Source organism: Podarcis cretensis (genome assembly GCF_951804945.1).
Source record: "Podarcis cretensis genome assembly, chromosome: 3".
In the NCBI taxonomy this organism is placed as follows: domain Eukaryota; kingdom Metazoa; phylum Chordata; class Lepidosauria; order Squamata; family Lacertidae; genus Podarcis; species Podarcis cretensis.
In genome coordinates this window covers 57,937,181-57,963,519 of record NC_137172.1, presented here as the reverse complement: position 1 = coordinate 57,963,519, position 26,339 = coordinate 57,937,181, and the positions used below count along the sequence as shown (strand labels likewise).

At 38.8% G+C, this 26,339-nt stretch overlaps 1 protein-coding gene across 13 annotated transcripts in view; it reads right to left on the bottom strand.

Moving 5' to 3' along the window:
- The window catches only part of SYNE1 (spectrin repeat containing nuclear envelope protein 1), a 296,053-nt gene that overhangs the window by 185,552 nt on the left and 84,162 nt on the right, over positions 1-26,339 (bottom strand). For all 13 annotated transcript variants that reach the window (XM_079971464.1, XM_079971452.1, XM_079971451.1 and 10 more), the window contains 20 exons: positions 25,787-25,930; positions 25,169-25,342; positions 23,361-23,519; positions 21,899-22,063; positions 20,910-21,044; positions 20,509-20,667; positions 19,459-19,667; positions 18,682-18,790; positions 17,874-18,038; positions 16,144-16,311; positions 15,797-15,973; positions 14,756-14,896; positions 13,139-13,299; positions 9,471-9,618; positions 4,319-4,546; positions 3,603-3,701; positions 2,773-2,960; positions 2,521-2,644; positions 1,009-1,175; positions 211-364 (listed from right to left, as the gene is read on the bottom strand). In XM_079971464.1, the coding sequence (XP_079827590.1) occupies positions 211-364; positions 1,009-1,175; positions 2,521-2,644; positions 2,773-2,960; positions 3,603-3,701; positions 4,319-4,546; positions 9,471-9,618; positions 13,139-13,299; positions 14,756-14,896; positions 15,797-15,973; positions 16,144-16,311; positions 17,874-18,038; positions 18,682-18,790; positions 19,459-19,667; positions 20,509-20,667; positions 20,910-21,044; positions 21,899-22,063; positions 23,361-23,519; positions 25,169-25,342; positions 25,787-25,930 (3,174 nt within the window). The remainder of the gene's footprint in view (positions 1-210; positions 365-1,008; positions 1,176-2,520; positions 2,645-2,772; positions 2,961-3,602; positions 3,702-4,318; positions 4,547-9,470; positions 9,619-13,138; positions 13,300-14,755; positions 14,897-15,796; positions 15,974-16,143; positions 16,312-17,873; positions 18,039-18,681; positions 18,791-19,458; positions 19,668-20,508; positions 20,668-20,909; positions 21,045-21,898; positions 22,064-23,360; positions 23,520-25,168; positions 25,343-25,786; positions 25,931-26,339) is intronic.

Genomic DNA, 26,339 nt, shown 5'->3' with positions numbered 1-26,339 from the left:
CTTAGCACTGCCAGCAAATTTGATGTTAAAGTCATTTGTTGTTACTAAATTTCTGCTCGTTTCCTCCCCCCCAAAAAATTCTGTACAACTTCTTTTATTACAGGCAGCCTGCCATTTACGAGCATTCAATATGTGCACAACCATGTATACACACATCATACTAGACCCAGAAGTGACCCAGAAATGTGATAAAGATGTCACTGAATTTACCTTATTGTGACATACAGCAGGCTGTTGATCAGCTGTATTTATTTCAGATGTAGCATGTAGTTTACCAAGAAATTGCTTAATCCAGTCAGAAAAACTGAGGAGTAGCTCATCGTACTGTCTATGCTCAGCAACAACAGACTGGAGGAAATTTATCCTGGAAGATGTTGAAATTAACATTTTCATTTTTATCTTGACTTGGTCAGAATTTTTTTTTAGTTAAGGATGCAATAAAAGAATGTTACATATTCAGTTATGTAAGTAATGTACAGCACAATCCTCTATGTGGGAATAAAAAACACAGCTGTGGTAAATAATAATGATAAACAGGTACAGCTAATCAAACACAAATTTTGCATGGCTCATCCCTGCAGGGGATAGGAGAGCTGACACAGTGAATAGAGAGATGTATCACTCGAAAGGAAAACAATCTCATAACATCTTCTCTTTCAGAGTGCATTCTCAAATAAACTTTTGCTGGGGAGCTGACCAAGTGAATGATCCCCACATTGAGGTTGTATAAAGCAGTTCCTATAACCTACTCTGTTGCTCAAAGTAGACATTGTCTTGAACTTCAGAGCTGCATGTCTTCCATGCAGAAGACAGAAAAATGCCAGTGATTGTACATATGGGTTTCTTGGATTGTTGTACTCTCCTCTCCACTTTAGTCCCCATCAAACAACATAGCCCAGTGTGTGATTTCCATTACATTCCCCACATTAACTTGTGGCATTCTGCATTCTGTCAGTGATCAGCATCTGTTTGCCCGTAAAGTGCTGCTATTTAAACAGAAACACAAACCTTTTGTTAATTATCTGAGGTAGAGTTTTCCATCTTCTATCTAAGTCTTCCAAGTCTTTTTTAAGTGTTTTCACACTTTCGCTGGAACTTGTTTTAAATAGTGATTCATTTAACTGCAGTAGGCTGGTATACAATGAAGCATAGGATGCAATATCAGATTGCAAATCCTGAGAAACAAATATATATATATCTTAGTGTCAACCCTTTAATATGTAAATATTATAATTATAACTTTGAACCAAACACATCTAGAGAAAGTTAAATTGTAAGTGACAATTTTTCAGTATTTAACGAGGCATTGCAATTGACTGAATTTATTATGCAAGTCTCAGTGCTCATTGCTGAATATTGTCCTGAATTAGTTTCCTTAAAACAATACTGGAAATGTATAAAGAAAATTCTAACAACAAAATTCAAATTAAAATATAATTATTTTAGATTTAGAAAAAGTAAAAATAAAACACCAAAAATATCTAGAAATCAATGATAGCAAATAGAAACAACAAACATTAGTTTGAGAGCAATGTGAAACCATGCTTACTGAAATCCTCAGGGTGGCTCGAAACAAAGGGTGCCATTGCTAGGATTGATTTTTAACTGCTGTGAGGCCTCCTACACGTTTGGCAACTGTAACAAATCTGGTTTGCCAAAAGCATGACAACACAGAGCTGATCTCACACTGAAATATATTACAGAATTTGGTTCCATGTTGGTTTCACCAACATGAAAGTATATGTCACTGCAATTTGGGTGAAAAGTAATCAGAAAAGGATGCTGAGTTTTGAATAGTGGTGACATTTGATATAAAATGTTGCATTTGATATTTTATGTGTGTATATTATCTGTTGAATTCATTTACTAAGCACAGGATCACCAATGTTTTTGAATCCATGAGCATATTTGCAAACAGAGAAACTGTTGTAGGCATCATATATGTTACTGAGGCAAGGTGTACACAACGTGTGGCTACTAACCCAAACACTTCTTTTGGCGGTCTCACATAGGCAGTCAAACAAGAGCTTTGCTGAGACCCTGGTGGGTTGCATTCAGCTTTGATGGACCAGCAATTGTGTTCGCTTCAGGCATTCCAGAAACTGGGTAAATCAGTACCTAATCATTGTCAGCACAAAGATTACTGCTAGTGCAATGGGACTTCCACCCTCTGCTCCCTCTGAATTCACCCCATGTCCTCCTCAAATCTGCTCTGGATGGTTGGGGGACCCCATAACAGATATAGTATGTGTGTCTATTCTGTTGCACAAGCAGAAATCCTTGCATTACGGAATTGCTTGCTTAGCACTATGTTGAATACAACCCTATGTCTTGAGCTCGTTTCAGTGAGCAGATTTTAAAATTATGCCTTAAGCTTAGCTCCTTTCAAGCATTCAGTGGAAAGCTGCCACGAGTTGCAGGGCTACACATTGTTTTGTAAAACAATAATAGCATGTAATTATTTCCCAGTATAACCTACAAGAACAATGCAAGCAACCTATGCCAACCCACAAAACTTACTTGGACTAACTGCAGCTCACTTTCCACTTTGACTCTGTCGGCAGAAACATGTTGCTCTGAAGGTCTGGCTGCAGCTTCACACCTTTCTAGCCAAATCGTGAAGGCGGAGAGCTCCTTCTCCTGTCTACCAGAACACAGCCAAAATAATAATAATAATAAAAGAGCTCATCAGTTCAAGTCCCATGAAACCAAAAGCTGAGAGACAGCTGCAGATATTTTTTCTGCCTGCATATCACACAGTGCTTTTCTCACCTCTGCCACTGTGCTAGGTGAACCTCTAGCGAGGCCTGTCTATCTTTAGCTTGTCTCATAACCATTTCATGTCTTTGCTGAAGCATCAAAACATCCTGGGCGGCTTTTTCTTTATTCATGATCTTGCGAGAACCAGATGACAGAGAGGCCAGTGTTTGGTTCATTTTTTCCAGAACTTGACAGAGATCCTTATTTAATTGAACACAACAAAAGAGAAGACAATTACCAACCCCGTGGCCCTCACATAGTCTTGCACATAGCTAGAAAGAAGTAGAACTAATTATGCCGTGGCTTTATTTAACTCATCCTCAAGTGCAATAATGCCAGAAAGTGTTCAGGCTTGGCTGGTTGTATAACTGCTCAACCCAGGCTGATACTTTGAGGTTACAAGGCTTTATTGATGGTGGCACCACATCAGGCAAAACTATCTGTAGTAACACCACTATGCTGTGGACAAAAGGCAACTGTTGCCATATTTTATTTTTTCTGGAAGGCTGAATTGGGGGAATGCCTCCCTGCAACACTTACAGCTTTCTGATTAGCCTTCTTAAGACTGTCTTAGGGCAGTAATGTTACTGGGTGGAACTGAAATAATATCTTTTTTAGCTAACTTTCCCCCACCTATTCTGTTAGTCCTGTTGACCACCCCTGCTCACGCTTGTTTAAAACAAATGGGGCTTCTCTCTTGCCCCCACAACACCAAGATTGTTGATTGCAGAAGTAATGTTCAACCAAGATTTCTTCAGTTGGGTGAATGTTGGCTACAGCCAGTACAAATACCTCTACCATGCTAAACATGGAACTAGGTAACAAACTTTATATATATTTACCGTAACATTATGAAGGGCCTTGTAAGTCTCTGCTGAGGAACAGCATGAAGTATCAGTCTCTGCCAGTTTTCCTTCATATCTGCACAGCTCCTCTTGGGCCTAAACCAGAGAAATTAAGAAAAAGTACTAAATATTTACAAAGTTACAAATATCTACACATCTATGCATGCTTATTTGGTAGGAAATCCCACCGGTACCCCCACTCCAGTTAATTGTGCTCAAGGTAGAAAGCTCTGGGCTGCAGCCAACTAAGTTCTACTCAGAGTAGACACATTGAAATTAATGGACCTATGTTAGTCATGTCAATTAATTTCAACAGATGTACTCTGTTGAGTAGGCCTAGCATTGCATCTAACTCTTTGGAGGAAAACCTTACACCCGCAACTGGACCAGGTCCAGCTGAAGTTGGTGGGGCTTACTTCTGAGTAGATATAGACAGTGTTACACTCCAGATCCCCAACAAGAATGGATAATTTAAAAAATATGGTGACACTTTCTGTTCTGCAGGCACATCAGTCTAGTTCATCTTGGTTTTAGTCTAGTTTTAGCATTACATTACCCGCAGAGGATTGCAACTCATGCATACAAAATACCCCATTAATTCAAGTGTGTACAACAGAAAGTATTTCTTTTAAGTGCACTTTTTGAGGTCTTCCCTGACAGTACATTTAATGTCCACTCTCTTTTGAGTGACAGAACAAGTTTACGTTGTCTACCTTTGCAAAGTTTTCTTCAAATTTTTGCTGTACCGATGCCTTTCCAGTCACTGATCCTTCCAGATGCTGTGTACGGTCCTGGAGTTCTTCCCAATACCTTCTGATCTGTGTCAACTTGGCTTTGATATGTGCTGATTCTCCAGATGTAAGATACTGAGAAAATGACTGAGCATCCTTTTCTAAGCTTGGGATTTCATTTTCCTTGTCGTCTATTTCTTTAATAATGACCTAAAATGCAAATAAAATTGTACGTAAAGAATCTATAGCATGTGTTTATTGCTTTCCTGCGAGCCATGCACATACATAGGAGTTAGTTACATTTGTTCTTGGGCGAATTCACACATTGCAGCCACCACATGAAACAATTTAAATAGTTCCAAATAGCAGCTGCAGATGGATGGTGAATGATTCACAAATGCACAGGACTCTCTCTGTGGAGAGCAAGCAGCACTCCATTGCAAATAGTTATATTGCTTTGTAGCAGGAAAAACAGTAAAGATAATTAAAGTTTTAACATGATCAGCATATTACAAACTCAGTAGTTAAATTGTTAATGGCAATATTGTGCTGTGGTATATGTATGGAATATACAGTGCTTTTTTCTATAAAAAATGTTTAGGGGTACTCTCATTTTCCTACTCATATTGAAAAACTGCTCCTCAATGAGGCCAAACTTAGATTCTCAAAATGTTTAGGGGTATGTGTACCCCTGCGTCCCCCCACAGAAAAAAGCACTGGGCATATATCACAGCACTGCATTATCAGTAACTATTTAACCATTTGATTTTTAATATGCAGATCATGTTAAACAATAATTGACTTTTACTAGTTCTTGTGCTAGAAAACATTGTACCTCCCCCATAGCATGTCAGAAAAATTATGAAGTCAATCTTTAAGATGATTCCATGACAATTCACTAGATTTAAGTTTCCAGGTATGCATTTGGAGTTAATCAAATTATAACAGGCTATTGTTTGTCAGTATTTTCACATGTCCTGTGGGAAACACTCTGACTGCTGTTGTAGCCAAAATATTTCATCTTTCTGTAAAGCAGGTAGCTGTTATATAATCTTACTCCCACACTCATCTTCTTACATGCCGCAATAAATGGAGAGTGTAGGTGGCTTTTGGACTCCTGCCTACCAACCATTATTGTGACAATAATTATTGGCATTTCTCCTGGTTTATGCGCCCAGCCAGGCTAACATGAAATTATCCATTTATCCTCTTTCACCTAGTGATTCTGTTAAGCATCCGAGAAGCAGAAGGGATTGTGGGCATTTTGCTATGGGCTCATTTTGTTCCACAGAAAAACAATCCAGGTAACACTCTCTCTCTCTCTCTCTCTCTCTCTCTCTCTCTCTCTCTCTGTGTGTGTGTGTGTAATCATAGAGTTGGAAGGGACCCTGAGGACCATATAGTCTAACCCCCTGGAATGCAGGAATATGCAGCTGTCCCTTACGGGGATCGAACCAGCAACCTTTCCATTACACTCTAACCAACTGAGCTAACCTCATGGCAGCTTAAAAAGATCTAACATTAGTTCTCTAACCACAGGGTGCTATACTTTTGTGAGGGGAATACTGCTCTCAAACATAACTCTCACAGTGCCTCCAAATTACAGTTCTTGGGATTTTCTGGAGGAAGCCATGACAGTTAAAATGGTATAAAACCAACATAAAACAAAAGGCAATGACAATAGGTGCACAAGAGATGTATATATAACATGTCTTTCTCTTCTAGGAGTTCACAATGCAATTAAATATAGTGTTCTTTAAAAAGGCTTCTTGAATTACTGTTAATGCCCAAAACCCTTTGAGGGAAAACTCACTTCATCAGAGGAATTTTGAAAATATAACAGTGTGGTTTGGATGCTAACTTCCACTCATGGAAGAGTGGAAGGAGATTTTCTCACACTATTCCCTTTTCAGCACCCTGAACTCTCCAAAATCCGGTCATTGGTAACCCTTAAGAAATGATGTGGGTGGCTCGCTCCCTTACATGAACCAAGAAGCATTTTATGCTCTAAACCTTTATATTTAAAAGCATGTTTTATTGTATTAAAATGCAATAAAACATAACTTTGATATAATAGTGTGCTGTTTATATATTGCTGTATTGTTTAATATGAACCATATTATATTATGCAAAGCAGAATAAATCTTCACATACATACATTTCCTTTGTACGTATTGTACTTGCTTTTTATTTTTCTTGCTTTGATTCTGTATTTTGGCTTTTCCTAGAAAAAAACTATATTGCCTTATAGAGTGCATATGCCCACAGTTGTCAGGTTATGGTGATAATTGCTGTTGTCCCCTCCAAAGCAGAAAAGGTGAAATCCAGTTCTATAGTAGAACTGAGCACAGATGCACATACCCTATGTGTGCTACCTTTTCATATATACTGAATGGAAGAGGCCAATCCTTTCTCATTTACATTTTTTGTGTATTATAAAGAGGAAAGTTACATTTGAGACATGCATATGCCCTTCACAATTGACGCAAGGTGCAAATATGTTATACTTTGGCATTTGTAATCCAGAACAAGAGCAGGATGTCAGGTAAAATCACTGTCTGGATCTCCAGTTGGCCCTCCTTATGTTGCTAACCAGTATTTGTCTCAGATTCTTGCAGTTAGAATGGTGTTAATGACGATCAAACAGAACCACCTTGCTAGAGGAGAATTATTTACATATCTGTCTCCCCAAATGCATTATCAATACCACAGTTTGACACATGCAACGAGAAGCAACAAACAAGCTTCAGATGACTAAACCAAGTGAACAAAGTCACATGTTTATATACACCCTTATTCTAGGAATGTGACCTAGAAGAACAGCAGTAAGTTTGAACCTGAAGTTTAGACATCCACTTAACTAGTTTCATTATTTCTGTATATATTTCCTTGTTCAATTTTGTGTGTTTATATTTCTCTTTTAATGCATTTTTCTCAAAATATCTCAAAATTTAGTAATATTTATTTATCTTCTGTAATTCAGTTGAAAATATATAAAGGATACACCAGCTCATATAGGCACACAGACAAGAACAAACATATATATACTAGCACACAATCATTGTGTTCACTTATTATGTTACACACACCTTTGCTAAGTCAATGCCATCCAGATGTTTTAGACTCCCATCAACCCCAGCCAGCATGGCAATGCACATTGCATGAAAGCATAAATGGCCCAAAAGTCCCCACTTCACTAGGCTACATTGTACTGGCAACAACAAAGCATAATCCCTACCTTGTCATATCAGCTGACCCTGAGCTTGTGGTTGTTTTTCCCCAACCATGAGCAGTAAGCCATTAACAAATCTTGGTTACCACACATAGTTTGTTCAGAGAGAAACAAGCCCAGACTTGTGGTTTGCTGCTTCTGGTACAGCCAAGGAGAAGAGCGCAGGAGAAATGAAGCAGGGACTTTGGAAAAGTGTGCCTTGACATGCTGCTCATTTGCATTAAACAATAATTAAACTAACTATGGTTTAACATGACATGCAAGCTGGGCCATTAACACACACCAACACGAACCAAAACATTACCACCACAAAACAGTATTTGCAAAAGACGTAATATGTGATTTATAATTTAAATTGTAATATTGTATATTATCCAGATATTTTTGTTTGGAAAAATTATTTCCCATGAAATCTATTCTACCATCCTTAGCAAATAAAAACAGATAACATAAAACTGCAGTACATACATTTTTGTAGTAATTAGGATAATTTGCTACTCTAAGTTTTAAAGAGTATCCCTCCCCATTGTTTTAAGACATGGTGGATGTACTCATTTTCAGATTTAAGTATAGAAATTTAATGACATGTTCTGATCAGCTTATGTTCTGATTTCAGAAAGTTTTATCCAATATGTATTTCAGAATACAGAAAAAAGAGAGTAATGGACTACTTTTAAAATGCCTTCCGATAGAATGAAATAGAGCCACAGTACAAGCTAAGAAACTTGCCTAAGATTTATTTATTTATTTGGCTCAGATCATCTGCTGTTCATGAATCAGGAGTACTTAAGCACCGCTGATTTTCAAGAAACTAAAAAGGACTTGAGTAGAGTAGAGCTCAAGCTGTAAGCTTGAAACGCTAAGCAAAAATGCTCAATGGAAGAAAAATAAAAAATGATATTTTCATTTCTGGGACACATTAACCCTAGAATCCATCGAGAATGGTGAACTTCACCAGACCTGACACCACATATAAGACATTGTGGAGGGAGTAGCTTGCACTTCTATTCCCCCATGGTGCAAAAGTGGTCATCAAGCACTGCCATGCTTCACTGTTTACTCTTATGATGCTAGTAAATCCTTGGTTGCAAGTGTTGTTGTTTTTAAATCTAGGAACCACCATCCTACAAAAGATTATCAGTTCTAGCCATCTGTTTGCTGGGGGGATTCCAGTCACATAATAAAGGCATAGCTTTCAGCTGAATTATTTGCCACTGAGATAAAGAGAGAGCTGAAAATATGTTTGTGTGTTTGTGCATTTGCAACAAAATGGCAGAGAAATAAAAACAATCCTCTGAAATGGGCAACTTTTACTTGTTCACAATCAAGGAGCACTTGAAGATACTATGTGCATCTGATATTTTATTAATGCACCTGAAAAAAGAAAACAGAACCTAGCATATGACAAAAAGAATTCAGAATATGTAGCAAAGGTTTGAGTATAGAAGCTGCTGAGCCCAGTAGTTGCTTTATTATTTCAGCATTATTTGAGAAACAAGATACACAAAAATCATAAATTATCTACTATACTGGAATAAATTACTGTAGCCACTGGCTGCAATACACAGCACAATATAAAACATTATACACTCTGTGAAAATATACCATGAGGATATTTTGCAGGTAAAGAATATTAATGGAAAATATATCTATCTATTCAAACCATTATATGTTTTCCTATTACATAAACTAAAAGGTCTGAGTGTAAATTCAACTCTGTGGGGGGGCACACCGCCTGCAAAACCTTCCTCCTTGGTATCTTTGTCTCAAAGTGTGATACATTCTTTTTTACATCTTTGCAGCTGTGAAATCAGATAAAAGCATTTTCCTCTCTTTTGAAGCTTTCTAGAGGAGAAGAGAGAAAGCAGTATTTTAATGCTAAATATAATGCGAACCAATCACCTTAACTTGGCTGATTTGCATATCCAAGGACGATGTTGTTTCCAAGGTATCCAGCTCTTTTTCTTTTTCAGTGATCCAGATGGACAAAGCTTCAAATTTTTTGCCAAAATGATCCCACTTGTTTTTCACCATTTCCATGGTTTTAATACTAAAATCAACCATATTTAGTAGAAAAAATTAAGAGTTTGTTACTGTTGAACTATGCCCATTTTCTTACATCTCTAGTTTGCTGAAAATGCTTACATAATAGCATGCCTTTTTATTAATTTTTAAAAAGTATATTTCAAATGTCGGTTTACAGGTTTTATAAAAGTTATAGCACCTCAGGAGTCTGCCCTTATATTACCTCAGTAGTGTGGGAGTTGAGGGACGCGGGTGGCGCTGTGGGTTAACCACAGAGCCTAGGACTTGCCGATCAGAAGGTTGGTGGTTTGAATCCCCGCGACGGGGTGAGCTCCCGTTGCTTGGGGTGAGCGCCTGTTGCTCGGTCCCTGCTCCTGCCAACCTAGCAGTTAAAACGCACGTCAAAGTGCAAGTAGATAAATAGGTACCACTCTGGCGGGAAGGTAAACGGTGTTTCCGTGCGCTGCTCTGGTTTGCCAGAAGCGGCTTAGTCATGCTGGCCACATGACCTGGAAGCTGTACGCTGGCTCCCTCGGCCAATAAAGCGAGATGAGCGCCGCAACCCCAGAGTCGGTCACGACTGGACCTAATGGTCAGGGGTCCTTTAGTGTGGGAGTTGCTTGGCTACTCCCCTCTCCTGAAAAGTTGTGTGAATTAGCATAACTTCTCATGTGTGATTTTAAGACGTATAGCAAGAGCAGTCTGGCAAGAAGCTACCCTGTAGCACCTACAACATTGTCAAGAGAACCTAAGAATGACTTTTTTAAAAATATGTTTATTATAATTAGGGACTGTTAGCCATTTAAAAATTTGGAACCTATGAACGCACTCAGAGCCATTCAAATTAACTGAAGTTCTGAGGAGATGTGACTTACCATGAAACCAAGACAAAATGTAGAGAAGAGGTTTTTGAACATGTGTATATTTCTGCATATTCCTATTTACCTACTCTGCACCTTGGTATTCAATGCAGCATTGCAGCTATTTAGTGCATGTACCTATTTGATGCTCACATAGTTGCAGCAGATCTGCTCTGGCACCCTTAGGATATTAGCTTTCCATTCTTCCCCTCCCTTAAAAACATTTATCGATTAAGGCTTTGGAGTAAATCTTGGAGAGCATGTGTACAATATCTGACGAAATCTCAGACTACTCAGAGCTACTGAGCAAGGCCTTGAAATGGCTCCTGTTCACTGTTCAATAGTTCATGGTCATTCTTATCACATTACTTTTCCATAGTAATGTAGTTCCCTCAATCTCTATTGTGCATTTCCTTTGTTCCACTTCTGTTCATTCATAGCTACCATTTTACCACTCCCTCCCACCACCAGGTGTGTGACATTCTTCATTAAGAGCATCCCTGTGTGATTGTGCTCATGCCACAACTGTTCTAGAAGAGAGGGAGAATGCTTCTCAACAAATAATGCTTGATGTGTAGTAGCCTAAAACCCACTCTACTAACTTTTGTTGTTGTTGTGCTGGATTTCCTTTCTGGGCAAATTTCAAACTTGCAAAACCCATCAATTCCAAAGGAATATGACTGGCTTTCTTTACAACTGATGGCGTACATTTTCTATCTTATTTAGGAAGACAAGTCTGTTGTTAGCTGAACTGAGGCAAATTGGGCACAAGGAGCAGGCAATCTGTGAGGCTGCAAAGAATGAATGTGCATTACGAATCATATAGCTATATACATAAACCATACATTAGGGTAAGTACATATCTGAGGAAGTCAAACAGTCAGTTGAAGATGCATGCATATTTTTCAACTTAATTATGATTGTCTTGCACCTGGATCAATTACATTACATCTGTTAAAACATGCACTGAAAAACAGCATCTCACTGGAAGCAATAAAAAGGCACTAGAAGTCTTCTGAAGGAAACTTTTCTTCTTGTGGGAAAGAAAGAATAAAGACCACTAAAAAATTACATAACTAGTGTTAGGAGAAAGAGAAAAGAGCAATATGGAAAGAAAGAAGCCACTCACAACAAAACAAATAGCATATGAAATTGCATTCTCCATGATTACTTCTGGGGCAATATTGTCTTACTAAAATGCAGCTCCTCTCTAAAGGTAGTGAAAATTAACCATGAAGTAGGTAAACAAATTTACATAGATTTATCCAGCAGAAAAAAGGGAAGGTATAATGAGAGGCCAAATGCAAAAAAAATGGCATTTATTTCGTTGTACCTGCATCACTGAACACTGTTCATGCTGAAAAGTAATGTTCCAGAGAACAGAACACTGGACTTAGATCAGAAGTAACGTGGTTTAAATCTCTGTGCAGGCATGGAATCAATGGTTGCCTTGAACAACTCACTAACTTTCAGCCTCAGGTTCTCGCCTATGAAATGGGAATATTAGTGAACTCTCCCACAAAGGCGTTGTGAGGATGAATCAATCTTTAAAACTCTTTTGGGACTATATGATGCCATGGATGCATTGATTTGTAGAATTTTCCAAATGAACTAGGATCTCAACAGAACCGGGCAGCACTTCTTGGGAGCAGCTCCTTGGGCTGTGGCACTGCAAATATATGTATCAGCCCTGAAAGGCAGCAACAGCAATATATTTAAGTTTTTGGTTCATTTGTATGAATAAATCTTTGGAGCAATGTGTGGACATCAAAGTGAATGTGTGAATTGGCAAGTGACCACTGATATTTTGATTTTTGTTAACAATAATGTGAATTGTAACATGGTTGCACCTTTAGGCCTTTTAAGAATGTTGATGGCTTATTCAAAAGCCCTGCTGGAATTAATAGGTGGTTTACATATTACGGCTGCAAATCATTTTAATTGTCTCGTGCAGTAGTGTAAAAGTTGCTATATGCGTAACAGCCATAACATGTTAACTGGTCCTAATATTTTCAAAACTGGACCATTAGGCCAGATCCAACTTAAGACAGGAAATAGAACTTTGAGCTGAAAGTCCACTGTAATGAAGCATCATTTTTAGCAACAAGAAAAAGAACTGGGTTTTAACTTCAGTGAGGAAAAAGGCACATTTTTATATTCTCGTGCACACAGATTGGGAAAATATGAAGAAAAATACTTTAAAAACTAGGCATACATTTCTTCTAAAGGCTTCAGGCACTTTAGGATATGGCACTACTCATTTATCCTTGCCTGAGTCAAATAATTTACTATGTGTGTTACTGAAGTGTATTATATTACTTCAGTTCTGTGCTCAATTAACTATGCTTAGTTACATTAAAATTAATTGGCTTGAACATGCATAATTGGATTTATAATTGCAGCTTAGCATGGCAGTTCTAAGGTCACTTGCATGGAATTGAGTCCCACTGATAAATGAGTATCTGCTTCTTAGTACAATGCATCGAGGGACAAGTTACTATTTTCTGTATTGGTTAGTCATAATAGTTGTTTATACTCTTTCAGTACTACATGGTAATTTCTGCTGTATGACAAACTGAGGTTTACAAAGCCAGTTGTGAATAAACACCGCATTTTGATAAGACAACAAAATGTACAATTCTTGTGTCAGGAAGGAAATAATACTATGACTGTTTAAGAACATACTCTTCTTCAAGTGAAGCTTCCATTTTTTTAACTTGTTCCCGGACCGACTTTGCTTGCTGTTGAAGGGTTTGCTTCTTCTTCTCACCAAGCTGTATTGCAAAAGACTTCTTGACAAGAGTCTCAGCCTCCATGGCCATGGCTACTGTCTGCTTAGAAAGTGCCTGTAAAGAGGTGTGGAGTTATGAACAGAATATATTTGTGGGGAAAGTCTAGAAATACGTTATTAGCAACTGGTCAAGCAGTGATCATTATTCATCTTGAGTGGATAACTTTGTAAAAAAAAAAAAGAACTCCCAGAACACCGCTTCATAAAATTACTACTACAGTGGTACCTGGGGTTACATACGCTTCAGGTTACATACACTTTGGGTTACATACGCTTCAGGTTACAGACTCCGCTAACCCAGAAATAGTACCTTGGGTTAAGAACTTTGCTTCAGGATGAGAACAGAAATCGTGCGGCGGTGGCACAGCGGCAGTGGGAGGCCCCATTAGCTAAAGTGGTGCTTCAGGTTAAGAACAGTTTCAGGTTAAGAACGGACCTCCGGAACGAATTAAGTACTTAACCCGAGGTACCACTTTACAAGTATCTCTGGTTTAGATGAGGAATACCCCCAAAGAACAGATTACAAAATAGTATAGTATATAAATAGATTTTTGAAAGGAACTAATAATAATGGATTGTTATTATTTATTTCCTTTATGAATCACTTCCTATGATTCCCTACTCAGGGTGGCCCAAGAGTAGGTATACTTTTAAAAACAAACAAACAACAAACATTTTTCTTTCCCGATATTGTGAATGATGAGAACTTGAGTCAAGAACAAAGAAAATGGATTCTAAAGCAGTATACCTACTTTTTAGCCACCCTGTACAATGAAACATATCTAAAGCAATGGCATATATAAAAATGGTTCTTGGCTGATATGTAATGGGAGGCAATTCCAAAGGGCAGGTGCTGCCACACTAAAGACTCGATTCCAACATCATGCAGAATATATCTTCGGATAAGAGGGTATCTATAGGATGCCCTCTCCTGCAGAGCACCGTGATCAGTTGGGTATGTAAGTGATGAGGTAAGATGCTCTTTTAGGTATCTTGGTCCTAAGTTGTGTAGGAATTTATACATCAGCACCAGAATTGGAGGTGGTAGCCTCTCTTGTTCCAATATTCTTAACTACTAAGGCCACAATTCAGTCCCACTGCCAATGCAGCAGCCACCATGCCAAAGATTGCCAAAAGTGCACAGGGCCTGTTTTCCACTACCTGAAATCCTGCCCGACTGATAGATTACTAACTTGAACGGATAAGCAGGGAGAAGGGAATATAGGAATTGGCACAGTCTGTTCTGCTGCATTCTGTGCCCCACCGCAGAAAGAGAGTGAAACCAGGACTCTACTGAACCTATGGGAATTGTTTATAATGGATGCTATGCCCAGGTTGACCAATATTGTGATGTGTGTGTTTTTTTCTTGAAAAATATACTATAGCACATTTTCAAGAATGTTTCCCAAGGCAAAAACAAGGAAATAAAATAAGATATATATCCTCAGTATAATAGCAAAAGAACCAATTATGACTGTAAAATTCCAAGTACAGCAACATACATACAGTACCTTTGTCTTTTCTAGTTCTGATGACAAACTCTCTAAGCTGCTAAAGCTTAAGATGCGTTCAAGGGCAGAGCTTGCATGACTAAGGTACTTTACAACCGTTTCTTTGTCCCTTTCAAACTGTTCCCATGTGCTTACAGTGAGCTACAAGAAAGAAAAAGAAGTAAAAGAAAAAGTTTGCCTGCAATTTACTAGCAATATTGTCAAAGTTGATAATGACCTGGTTTGAAATATTAATTTTGTCTAGCTCAAATGATAATGAGTCAAACACCATTTCCCCTGATAGGTTCTTCTCCAATTCAGAATGCAAAACAAGATTCTGAACATGCAAAATCAGTCTATTTTAGCACTTCATCTGTTTTTTTGCTCATACTCCATAGACACTAATCACAGCTCAGACACAGCTATGCAAAAGCCCTGCAAAAGCTTGCTTTTAGGACTCTAGAAAACCCTGCAGCATCTGAGCCACTGGCACAAGAAAGTTACCAAGCCTTGAGAACAAGGGAGCTGTGTAATCACTGAGTTTGTCTCAGCAAGAATCATGATCTGCATGAATTGATGCTTAGGCAAAATCTCTTTATACACACTCTGTAAGCCACCCCCCCCCCAAACCATGAAACTGTTAGGAGCTCCACCTTAGCACAGTTTTAACGTAAGTCCTGTGGCCCAGAAGAATGTATATAGAGTATATAAAAGGAATATGCTTAATCTTCAGCTCATGCCAACAAGGAACTTTCCTAGTGCTTTGTCAGAGAAGCTCAAGGTTTGCATAACTGCCTTGCTCTGACACTTGGGCGCTTCCCTGAGTTATGCCATGTGCCAACAGCTCACATACTGTACAGCTTCCTGGAGCTGGAATGTCTGCAGACAAGTGCAAGGTGGAGATGCTGGTGTTTCACAAGCAGAAAAAAATGGCCAAGTTTAACAAGAAAATGTATTACATTGTTCAAACTCAAAACAAAACAACTAAATATAGAGCAATTAAATCATAAGCAAGGAGACTGTTTTTGTTTCTCTGTGGAGTTACATGAATAAAACACTGACCTGCAATTGATCTTCACGTTTATCCATAGATTGCTGCATGTTTTCTAACATACTCTCCAACTTCCATAGGTCTTCTTGCACAGTGGGTGACAGACCACCTTCAATCTGTAGCTGCTTACCTCGGGCCATTTGCTGTTGCACATCTTGCCTCTTTTCATGGAGCCTCTTTGTCTTTTGCTGGGAGAAAACATCGGTAAGGGCTGAAGCAGATGTAGACATACTGATTCCCTCACTACAGAAATAGCCACATAGCTATGTATATATATACAAGTGGCAGTGAAAGAGGTGACTATAAAAGTGCTTATTACCGAAACATGTGAAGGTTCACATATGGGCTATTGTCCTACCTGGTGATACCGAAGGAGTTGCTGAGCCTGTAATAAGCTTTCAACCTCTAAGATTTTATCAGCTTCTGCCTGAGCTTCTTTTGAATTTGTGATCAGTTCTTCCAGATTGACTTTCACCTCTTCTGTGTGCTGGACGCAATCACCTACAGCACTCAACATTTTCTCAATCTATTGTTAGGAGAAACATTAAAACTCTGTGAAGCAGTTCAGTGTCAAGAATCAATACTTTCAATCAGGGGTGAGGAAACTTTGGCCCTCCAGATGTTGCTGAACTACAACTTTCACCATTATTGGCCAGTGAACATTTCTGCTGGGGCTGATGGGAGTTGTAGTTCAGCAATGTCTGCAGGGCCAAAGGTTATCCACTCCTGCTTTTAATGATTCAAAAAAAAAAAAGGAAAAAAAAAAAGCGCCCTGAATTTTGCCAACTATTAAATTTATTATTTCTAAGTTTTTACTTTTGTGAGCACAGCACACTGCACAGTAGGTATGAGTAGATTCCCTCCATTCCATTTGGTTAATGCTTTCTAAATTTGCTCTGTCTTACTTTTCCTGTTTCCAGTTCAGCTTCAGAGATTTTTTAAATGAATTGCAGAAGTGGCATCATTGAATGACTTTCCCCTCCATACTAGTACATATTTTATATACAAAGTAGCAAACCCATCCTGCAAGTGGGATCCTTATGTAATAATAATGGTATCATTAATGCACGCAAGGAAGGGATTAGCAGGCTCAGGGGAAACCCCAAGGATATTTAGGGAGAATAAAAAATAAATATGTGTCTGAAGCCCCCCCCCAGCCCAGTGAGGGCTAAGCCTTCTCAAGCTGCATACACAAAATACATTTAAAGCACCCATTTCAAAGAACCATGGGAACTATAACCCTCACAAAGTTACAGTTCCCATGATTTGGGTGGGTGTGTGCTTCAAGTGTACTATAGTTCATATGCAACCTCAGAGGCTGCATCTTGGGATCTCATGCACCAGTTCAGTCTATATGAGTAAGGGCATTCTTTCAGATAGCCAAGTCTCAAGCTGTTTTGGAATTTATAAGTCAGCTGACAAAAACACCCCAACAACTTACACTTGGCTCAGTATCAACTTGGCAGCCAATGCTGCTCTTTGAGCAATGATATCACATATTCACAGAAGATGTTAAACTAGCACTGGAAAAGGACAGACCTCTGTGGTCAAGATATAGTTAGTCAATACAAAACTTGGAAACTGACCCTGTATAAAGGAGCCAAACACAGTGCCCCTTACTCCCAATTTGCAGAGTTGGTCCCGTACAATACCATGTTATCAAGAGCTGCAGAGATGTCAAGCAAGATAAACAGGGCCACACTCCCCAATCTCTCTCCTGATAAAGGTCATACCCAAGGGCAACCAAGGCTGATTCATTCCTGAATCAAGGGCTGAACCCACAGTGGTATGAGTCCAAATAATCCATTCCCTCCAATAGTGTCTGAAGCTGTACAGCTATCACTTTCTCCAGCACCTTTCCCCAAAAGAGTGGAATGTACAAGGAATAGTTCTCACAAGCCTCCAGGACCAGGACACTTTATTTTGAAAGCAGCCACACTACCACCTCTTTCAGAGCATCATCCCTTCAAGCAATGAAGTGTTCATCACACCCTAAATCCAACCAACCTCTCACCCCAGACTCACTCAAATCAATCATGATGGGCAAGGGTAGAGAGGGCATATAAGTACAATGAAGCGATACTATACCTCTATCAACAAGGCTAAGAGGCTCTTAAAGTCACTTGAAAGTCTGGAAAGCTCATCCTCTTGCTTTTTGGCTTCATTCTCTGAAGAAACTTCAGACAGGGCAGCAAGCCTAGATTTCAACCAGCTGATAACTTCTCCTTGCTTGCAAGTTTCTTGCTGAATTTCCTGAAATATGATTAATACAGAAATTAGAAACACAAACAAACAGTTTAGTCAACAGTTGTGGGTTGCCCCACTACTTGATTCTGTTTACCCAGGAAGTGCCAGTTCCCTTACATTCCACTGTTTATATAACCTTGTTTACATTTGCTATAAAGATAAAGATAAAGGACCCCTGGACGGTTAAGTCCAGTCAAAGGCGACTATAGTTTGTGGCACTCATCTCACTTTCAGGCCGAGGGAGCAGACGTTTGTCCACAGACAGCTTTCCGGGTCATGTGGCTGGCATGACTAAACCACTTCTGGCGCAACGGAACACCATGACAGAAACCAGAGCGCACGGAAATGCCATTCACCTTCCCGCCGCAGCAGTATCTATTTATCTACTTGCACTGACATGCTTTTGAACTACTAGGTTGTCAGGAGCTGTGACAGAGCAACAGGAGCTCACCCCGTCGTGGGGATTCGAACTGCCGACCTTCCGATCAGCAAGCCTAAGAGGCTCAGTGGTTTATACCACAATTCAGTGCTCTAAAATGCCAAAAGCAGAAAAGAGCTTATTTGCACTTTCAGTTTCTACCATCTGAATTCATCTTGCTAGTATTACAAGCAAAAACATCTATCTTATTTTCAGTAATTCTAAATATACCTCTATTGATGTTTTAAAGTGATTATATTTAGTGGTATCACTGGCACCATGCTTAATCTTCTTGAGCTGGGCTTCCCTTGATGAAATCCAGCTTTCCAATTCAGAAAATCTGAAACATAACCACATAAACAACCAACAGCCAATAAGGAAACAGCAATAGTCATTTATATAAATCTTAATGGAACTAAAAGAATAGAGTTTTGAACTTACTACACCTCAAAAGGCTTCTGACTGTTTAGAAGGGAAATTGCCTCTGTTAAATGTTTTCAATGATGGAACATTTAAAGCTGGTGAATATACTTTGGAAACATCCTGATCCTTCTTCTTTAATGCAGAGCCTGTACTTCTCTTAGGTATACCTTTATATTCTGTGTTACTGTATATATGTAAGATTGGAAAAATTTCCTCTACTCCAGAGAAGTATTGTTGTATATTAGGGCTTATCATCTGGGGCCCTAGGACTCTAAAAGCCCTATGTAAAAAGTTCAGTTTAGGACCTCTAAGGAAGGGAGGGAGAGGGAAAGGGAGAGAAGAGGTCAGGCAAAAGAGAGAAATAGAAGGGAAGCCTATGAAGGTTTGGATCCAGCCCTGCCTACTGTGGGACCACAGCTGCCCACATATTACTCCTACAGGAGTGAAGCTCTAGAAAGAAAAAAAGGTTGCCCTCTCAATACTTGTATATTTATTTGGGCATAACAAAATGATGAGCAGGAGTGCTTTTCTAATTATCTCCACCAAGGTTTTATTACGTCTTTACCATTGTCAAACAAATAGTACCTGTCCTTGTAGTCTTTCCATTTATCTGGGTGATCCAGTAGCTTCATGTAGGTGCTGGCAACCAGGGATTTAAGTTCACTGAGGCTTTTCTGGCTACTTTGTGATATTGTCCTAAGTGGATCCGATTCAGGCAGTTTCAAGCACAATTCATTAATCAGATGCAATCTTTTCTCACATAGCTGCAAGGAGCCTTTCTCGCCAAAGAACAACTGAAGGCAGAAAAGGAAAATGATTGGCTACTCCATTGATATATTTGATGTAATATACCTTCCATTACAGGTATTTGCACGTCTATGGAAGATAAAACTGACACATGAAGTTATAAAACCTAAAGGTCAGGTCACAGTCAATAATAATTTAAAGTCTGAGAAGTTAAGGCTGAAATCCTAAGCACACTAACTCTGTGTTTCTGGCAGTATTTTGAGCCCAGTTCACATGACAAACTTACATGCTGTTGATTCTGAATGACTGCTTTTTCACATAAATAAGCTCACACATAACCTCATAGTTTCTCACATAGGTATTTAAAATCTTGCAGGTACACTTCAATTTTAAAAAAGATATGACAGTGCATTTGTGAGAAGACACACACCTTCTCTCCAGCTTGTGCCACCATTGCAAGGAATCCAGCCCTCAAACTGCCACAACTGGTGTTGTTTTTTATACATTATTTCTCTCTCTCTTCATGAGCATTACAATTACTGTTGAGATTCTATATATCAAGTGTGACTGTTTAAAGTACCTAATGGGCAGCCCTCCCCATGTGATCACTGTTGACCTGGCACTAGTAATTTTGATTAATTTTTTATAATCACTGAACTATACAAGTACCCTTGGATCAAAATCTAAGTTGGAGAATCCTATCGATTTGACTGTGGAAGTTGAAATCATATAGGGTTTATTTCAACACAAGTATATCTTGAACAGGAATGTAAGGATCATGTTGCTCATCTTCTGAAGCACATTGTGTACTTCATAATTCTCATGGAATTGTACAAGCACATATGCACAATTTCTACATGTACCCATCTAACTGCTTTTCAGGCTTACCTTGTGCTCTCTAATTATCTTCTCACTGCTCTCCTTGGACACCAGCTCTTGCTCTCGAGCTAGTTCAGCATGACATTCTTGCACTGTTGCTTGGAATTTGTTCTTTTCCACTTGTATCTTCAAACGAAGTAAATGGTATGGGGCTTCTGACTGGGCATCCTGCACTCCATAAACAGTGGGAGAGGAAAGAGGAAGCTAACATGATACTCATTTCAATTATTTTATAATATGATGTTAATATTTTTTAAAATATTGTTTGAGCTGCACAATGTAAGTAAACATAAACACATGGGGATTTCTAATTTTGCCTGTTTAAGAAAAGCTGAGAAGAAAATTTGTACAAAGAGACCACCCACGGAGACCAAGTGGAACCATGCTTACTTAAATCTGGAAATACTAACCTTCCATTGCTTATGTAACTTCCTAACAGCTTCCTGGAGAGCACGTTGTTCTTGCTCAGGAAGGATATCAGTAAGCTCATCACAAGCTTTCAGGAAAGCATTTAGCACTCTCTGGTCCAACTGACTGAAAAAATCCTGATGTTGAAAAATAATAGTACATAGTGATAATGTTACTGCTTTGCTAGGGAAAACACACAACTGGTGACAAAATCTCAGACTAAAGGAGGAAGGTGGTATTGCTGTTGGGCCTGCTTTTATGAATGGCATCTGAGCCCATATTGTCCAAACTACCAGAAAAGCATGGCCAATACAAATACTTCATGTCACTAGGAACTTAGGACATGTGGGTATTTTGGTGTTGCGGTGGTAATATTGATAACGATAACGATAATGATAATGATAAATTATTACAAATGATGAAGTAGTAGCCACATCATGAAACAAGGTTCCATATCACCACTTTCCTCTAAATCTTTATTGGCAGGAAACAGAGCTGCACCTAGTACATAATTTATATTACTAAGTTCCATATAAAATGTCCCTTGTGCTGCTCACTCCCCTTCCAGCTACACAAACCCCAAACATTACTCAGAATGGGAGGCCAGTTTTTATTTCTCACATAGCTACTCCTGGGAATTCTCTTTCAAGCTATGGGGGAAAGGTGTGGGTGGGCAGCTATATGCAAGTACACACCAACTTTCTGTTCTGAGTAACAGATGGTACACTGTGATTTGTGCACATCCACAAAGGTGTGAGGTTATTTTTGTCCTCTCCCCACAGGCAGAAATTTGCCTGCAGCAGGAAAAGGTCAATCATATCCTAACTTACAGGTTTGGAGTAGGTTAATTCTCAATTTCACTAAAATCAGCATTTTCAGAAATTATATCCTGTCACATACGAAGATGTAAATACTTGCTTTATTGTGATTCCTAAATATACATTGCTATCAGCTGAATAGGATCATGTTGAAAATAAGAGTTTATACTCACGGTATGTTTTCTGAGAAGTTCTTCAGGTCTGCCTTTTTCCTTTAGGCAACGATGTGCTATCTGTAGAACATTTTCTAATTCTGTTCTGGATTCCTCAAACTGCTTCATCAAATGACTGTTTGCCTCCACATTTTTCTTCCAGTCACTTGTCTTCTTGACCATATTCTTTGTAAATGAAAACAGAAAAAGATAACAATAACTCTAGGGGTGGTATGCAACAAAGTTTTACTCAGAATAGACCCACTGGAAAAAAAATGAACTGAAATGAATGAAGTTATCTCCATTAATTTAAATAGGTCTACTTTAAGTAAAACTTAGTTGCATATCACCCTAGTTTTCATGATTATTTTATTCCAAATGGAACAAAACAAAATGATGAACATTTCTGTGTTTCCTTTTTAGCATTTCTTTAATAAGAAGCTTTGAAAGAATCTGACTTCTGTGAGGGTGGGTTAGATTTAGTCTGCTTTAATATGCAATGGCCTGAAAACCAGACATTTTCAGAGCTATAATGCTTAAATCATCAATTGGAAATCAAACAGGGCAAAATCAGATACGACCCACAATTTGTCTGAAATCTGATACAGTATATTACTAACACGCCAATATCTAAAAAGTAATAGTTCTGAAAACCTAGTTTAAACTGGCTGTGCCTCCTAAGTCCCCAGACCTTCTCTTTGTTTCCATTACAATCACCTGCAATACCTGAAACACCCTCCATTTCACACTGCAGTTACTAGGACCAGCACATTGTGAAAGGTAGAACCAGAAACATTGAGAGAGAAGGAGGAATATTTCTCCCTGTCCTCTCAAGCCAGTGGTGTACTGCTTAGTGGCCCTTGTGGAAAAAATGCTTCCCCAAAGGCCACTGGACATGCACAGCATGTCTCCCTTTCTCTCATCATGAAGGAGCCACTGCTATTTGCCCCAGTAAGTACAGTTCAAGGAGGAAAGGGTTTTGGTGGCCAGGGGCTAAAGCAAAGGCTTAGGCACCTCTCCTCCACTGGACCACCATTCCAAATTTTCATCTCCTGAAGCAGCTTGCCTTTGGAAAAAAATATGCATGTCACATGTTGCTAGGTTCTCTGGCTGCTTCCTTCTCTACTCTTGTCATCTAACCTGCATTTTTATTTCTACAGCATAATTTGGCAAGTGTTTTCCCAAAATTTATCAGACTCAGATAATTTCAGGAAAATCTTCTTTGTGTAATCACAGAACTGGAAGGGAACTCGGAGGCTGCCTAGTTCAACCTCTCAACTAAATGCAGAATCTGCGATGCAGGATGCAGCTAAAGCATCTCCTAACGGAGAGATGCCCAGCCTCTGATTTCACACCTGAAGCTGCCTTATTTGACGTTATCTGGGTGGCTCTGGCTTTCTTCTCAGACATTTGAGATGAAGGCTCAGCTCTTTCATGCTGGGAGTGCTGCAGAATGGACCAACCTCCTCTCACAACAAATTACCTGAAAAGCAGATTGTATTTCTACGACTTTCTTTTGAAGCACCGAAAGATTGAAGTGGTATAACACCTTACTTGAAGTCACAAACTTCACAATGGTCTGACTGTTTCTCTCAATTAGTGATATGTCTTTCCTGCAATTTTCTTGATAAGCTACTAGATCCTAAAAGAAAATGAAAAATGAAAGCAAAATTAAAAGTGTTTTTACAGTAAGGAAAACTAAATAGTCAAAATAACACCAGTCCCAAACTGGCACATCCATGTGGTATGTCCACATTTTTTCTTTTTTAACATAATAATAATGAGTGAATTTATCCTTAAAATACAGAAGTTGCAGTAGTATCATTTCACAAAAATTAGATGTTATTTATTATTTTGCAAACATTTTTTAGAGGTCGTAGTCCTGTGTGAGGTTTATGTGTACTGCAGCCCCAATGTTTTCAAATAGCTCTTGAGCATTTGCAGTGAAACAGGATTGCTCATGTATTGGCCTTTTAATGTAAATTTTAGTTGTTAAAATATTGTAACAGAAGATTCATTGATACTCATTAAATGCTTCAAGGCTATTTTCCTATGTAAATATGTTACATTTATGACAAACCCGTATTGTGGGCTTATTAGCATTCAGAAAGCAATTTCTGTGTCATATAGAAAATTCAACTGTAACATTAGTTATGCATGTCTCAGCAGGTGACTAAGGCTGCAGTTTTAAAAGCACCTTGTTTATAACTGAGCCCCAGTAAAATCTAGTGGGGGGCTACCTTTGAGTGAATATACTTGGGATCAGGATTTAAGTTACTCATACGCATGTTCCTCCGTCTCTATCACTGCATTCCCCAGAAGATAAAGAGGCACATCAAAGCAAAAAATAAAAGGCACTCAGCAAGTAGAATCCATTAAATTTTAATGATTATTGTTTAAAACATCACAAAAAGTAAGGTGGTGCCTTAAGTGTTTTAGAAAGTACCATTGTTGTAATTTTTTAAAGCAAAGATCAGCAGCCTGGAATAATCTGGCAGGTATGGTTTAATTATGATTTCTCCAAAGCAGGATTATCTCCTGAAGCAGAGCCTGTGGTAGAGGGAACTTGCTTACCAGACAATTTTAATGTCATATTCCTTTGATTCCTTACAAAGATTTACTAAAGTATTCCTTCTAATGACAGCAGATGAGATTCCTGGGTTCTAATAGAAGTGAGTGATAGCTGCATAGGTCAAAGAGCTGCATATTGCTTTAATAAGGATAGATTCACAATGCTGTATGCAGTGAGGCCTTTTTTCATGTTCACTCAGAAGAATAACATTATTTTTTTCATTGATGCACAGGATTGCTGCCTAAGCTTGCAAAGGTGACTTCTGCTTTCAACACTCTGCACTCAACACAGTGTTTATGATAATGTGTAGATGCATGGCAGCTTTCCACTGCCATGTAGGTCCACAGATATTTTGGAGTAGTGAGAAATATTAGCCTTCATGAATGCAAAAATGAATGTCTGCTCCCCAAGGTCTCTGGTTAAGAGATCTTTCCTGGCTCTGCTATCTGAGATGCTAGGGATTGCACATGCTATACCACTGAGCCAGTCCCCATTCTTCAACCATATGTTGAAGTCAATGGAGAAATTTCACTGACAAACTGGGACAGTGCCAACCATATAAGGTGAGCTTCAGTTCAATGCAATCTAAAGTGACTTTTGTGTTGCCTAGAGTGGAATATCGGGTGCATTCTTACAGAGCTGAAACCGGAGCAAAATATCAATCTTTTTAGTATACTGTTCAACTGAATCTCCCCTTTGAGCATTCATGGAAGAAATACCTGATGCTGCTGTTTAAAAACATCGGCAGGCTGGACTTCAGGGTCTAGGACAGAAATAATTTCATTGACTTTCTCAAGAGATTCATAAAAATTTGTAATTTGCTTCTCCAATTCTTCCAGGTGAGGAAGCAGCTGCTGAGATTCATAGAGCACAACCGGACAGGTACCATCTACCTGAGAAATATATATATTCACATTATTGTATATTGTGCATTTTTAAAGTAAAATGGGCCTTATAATGCATCTTTATTCCCTTAGCACCAACATAAAAGGTTTAAAATAGTAACAGGTTCCTATAATATTATTCACTTTATTTTGACTTTAATATGTAGTTATTAAATTAGAACATTTGTGTGGGTGAGATGTCATTCTCTGTCTTATACTCCACATCAGCTTCTCTCTCCCACACATTTCTCTGTCCTACCCTTTTAGCTTCATCTTACCTACCATCCTTGCCTGATTTCCTCTTTGATAGCGCAAGTAATATTGCAACCCTACAGGCACCAATCTGGGAGAAAGTCCCACTGAATTCTCCAAGACTTACTTCCAAGTAGGCATGCATATCAGTCCTAGCCTTATATCTAAGCCTTAGAACATCTTCAACAATTGCTTGAATACCTTGCCAAGCTGTCCTTTGATTCCTGACATAGTTGCAAGCATTTCATTGACTTCTTCTGGTGGAAGTTCCTTGGTAACAAGTTGTGCTGTCCTTGTAACCATCTTGTACTGAGATTCCATCACAGGCACTTTCTGTTTAATATCCTGCAACAAATAGTTCAGCAGTAACAATGTATGTAGGTATGCACTTTCTTTTTGCACAGTGACTGTCCGGCTAGTTGTAGGTGCAAGATCTACTCTGAGTAAAACTTAATACTACCCCTGATCCACCATTATAATGACTACACTACACCAGCTCTTCCTGGTTCTCATGTAAGCAAGGGAACATGAAATGAAAAGTGTAATATTTGCAAGGGAAGAAAGTACCTGAAAACCAGAACATATAAACTGATGCACCAGCTAAATAAGGCTCTGCCCTAGAGGATGCGCTCTCCCATAAACCCTGGGTACAACAGGCAGGACAGGGCAGAAGACAAGGAAATAACAGTTGGGTAAACTAAACCCAGTCCCCCAACACACTGGACCAGTGTGGGAGGTGGTGTTGGGAGCTGAA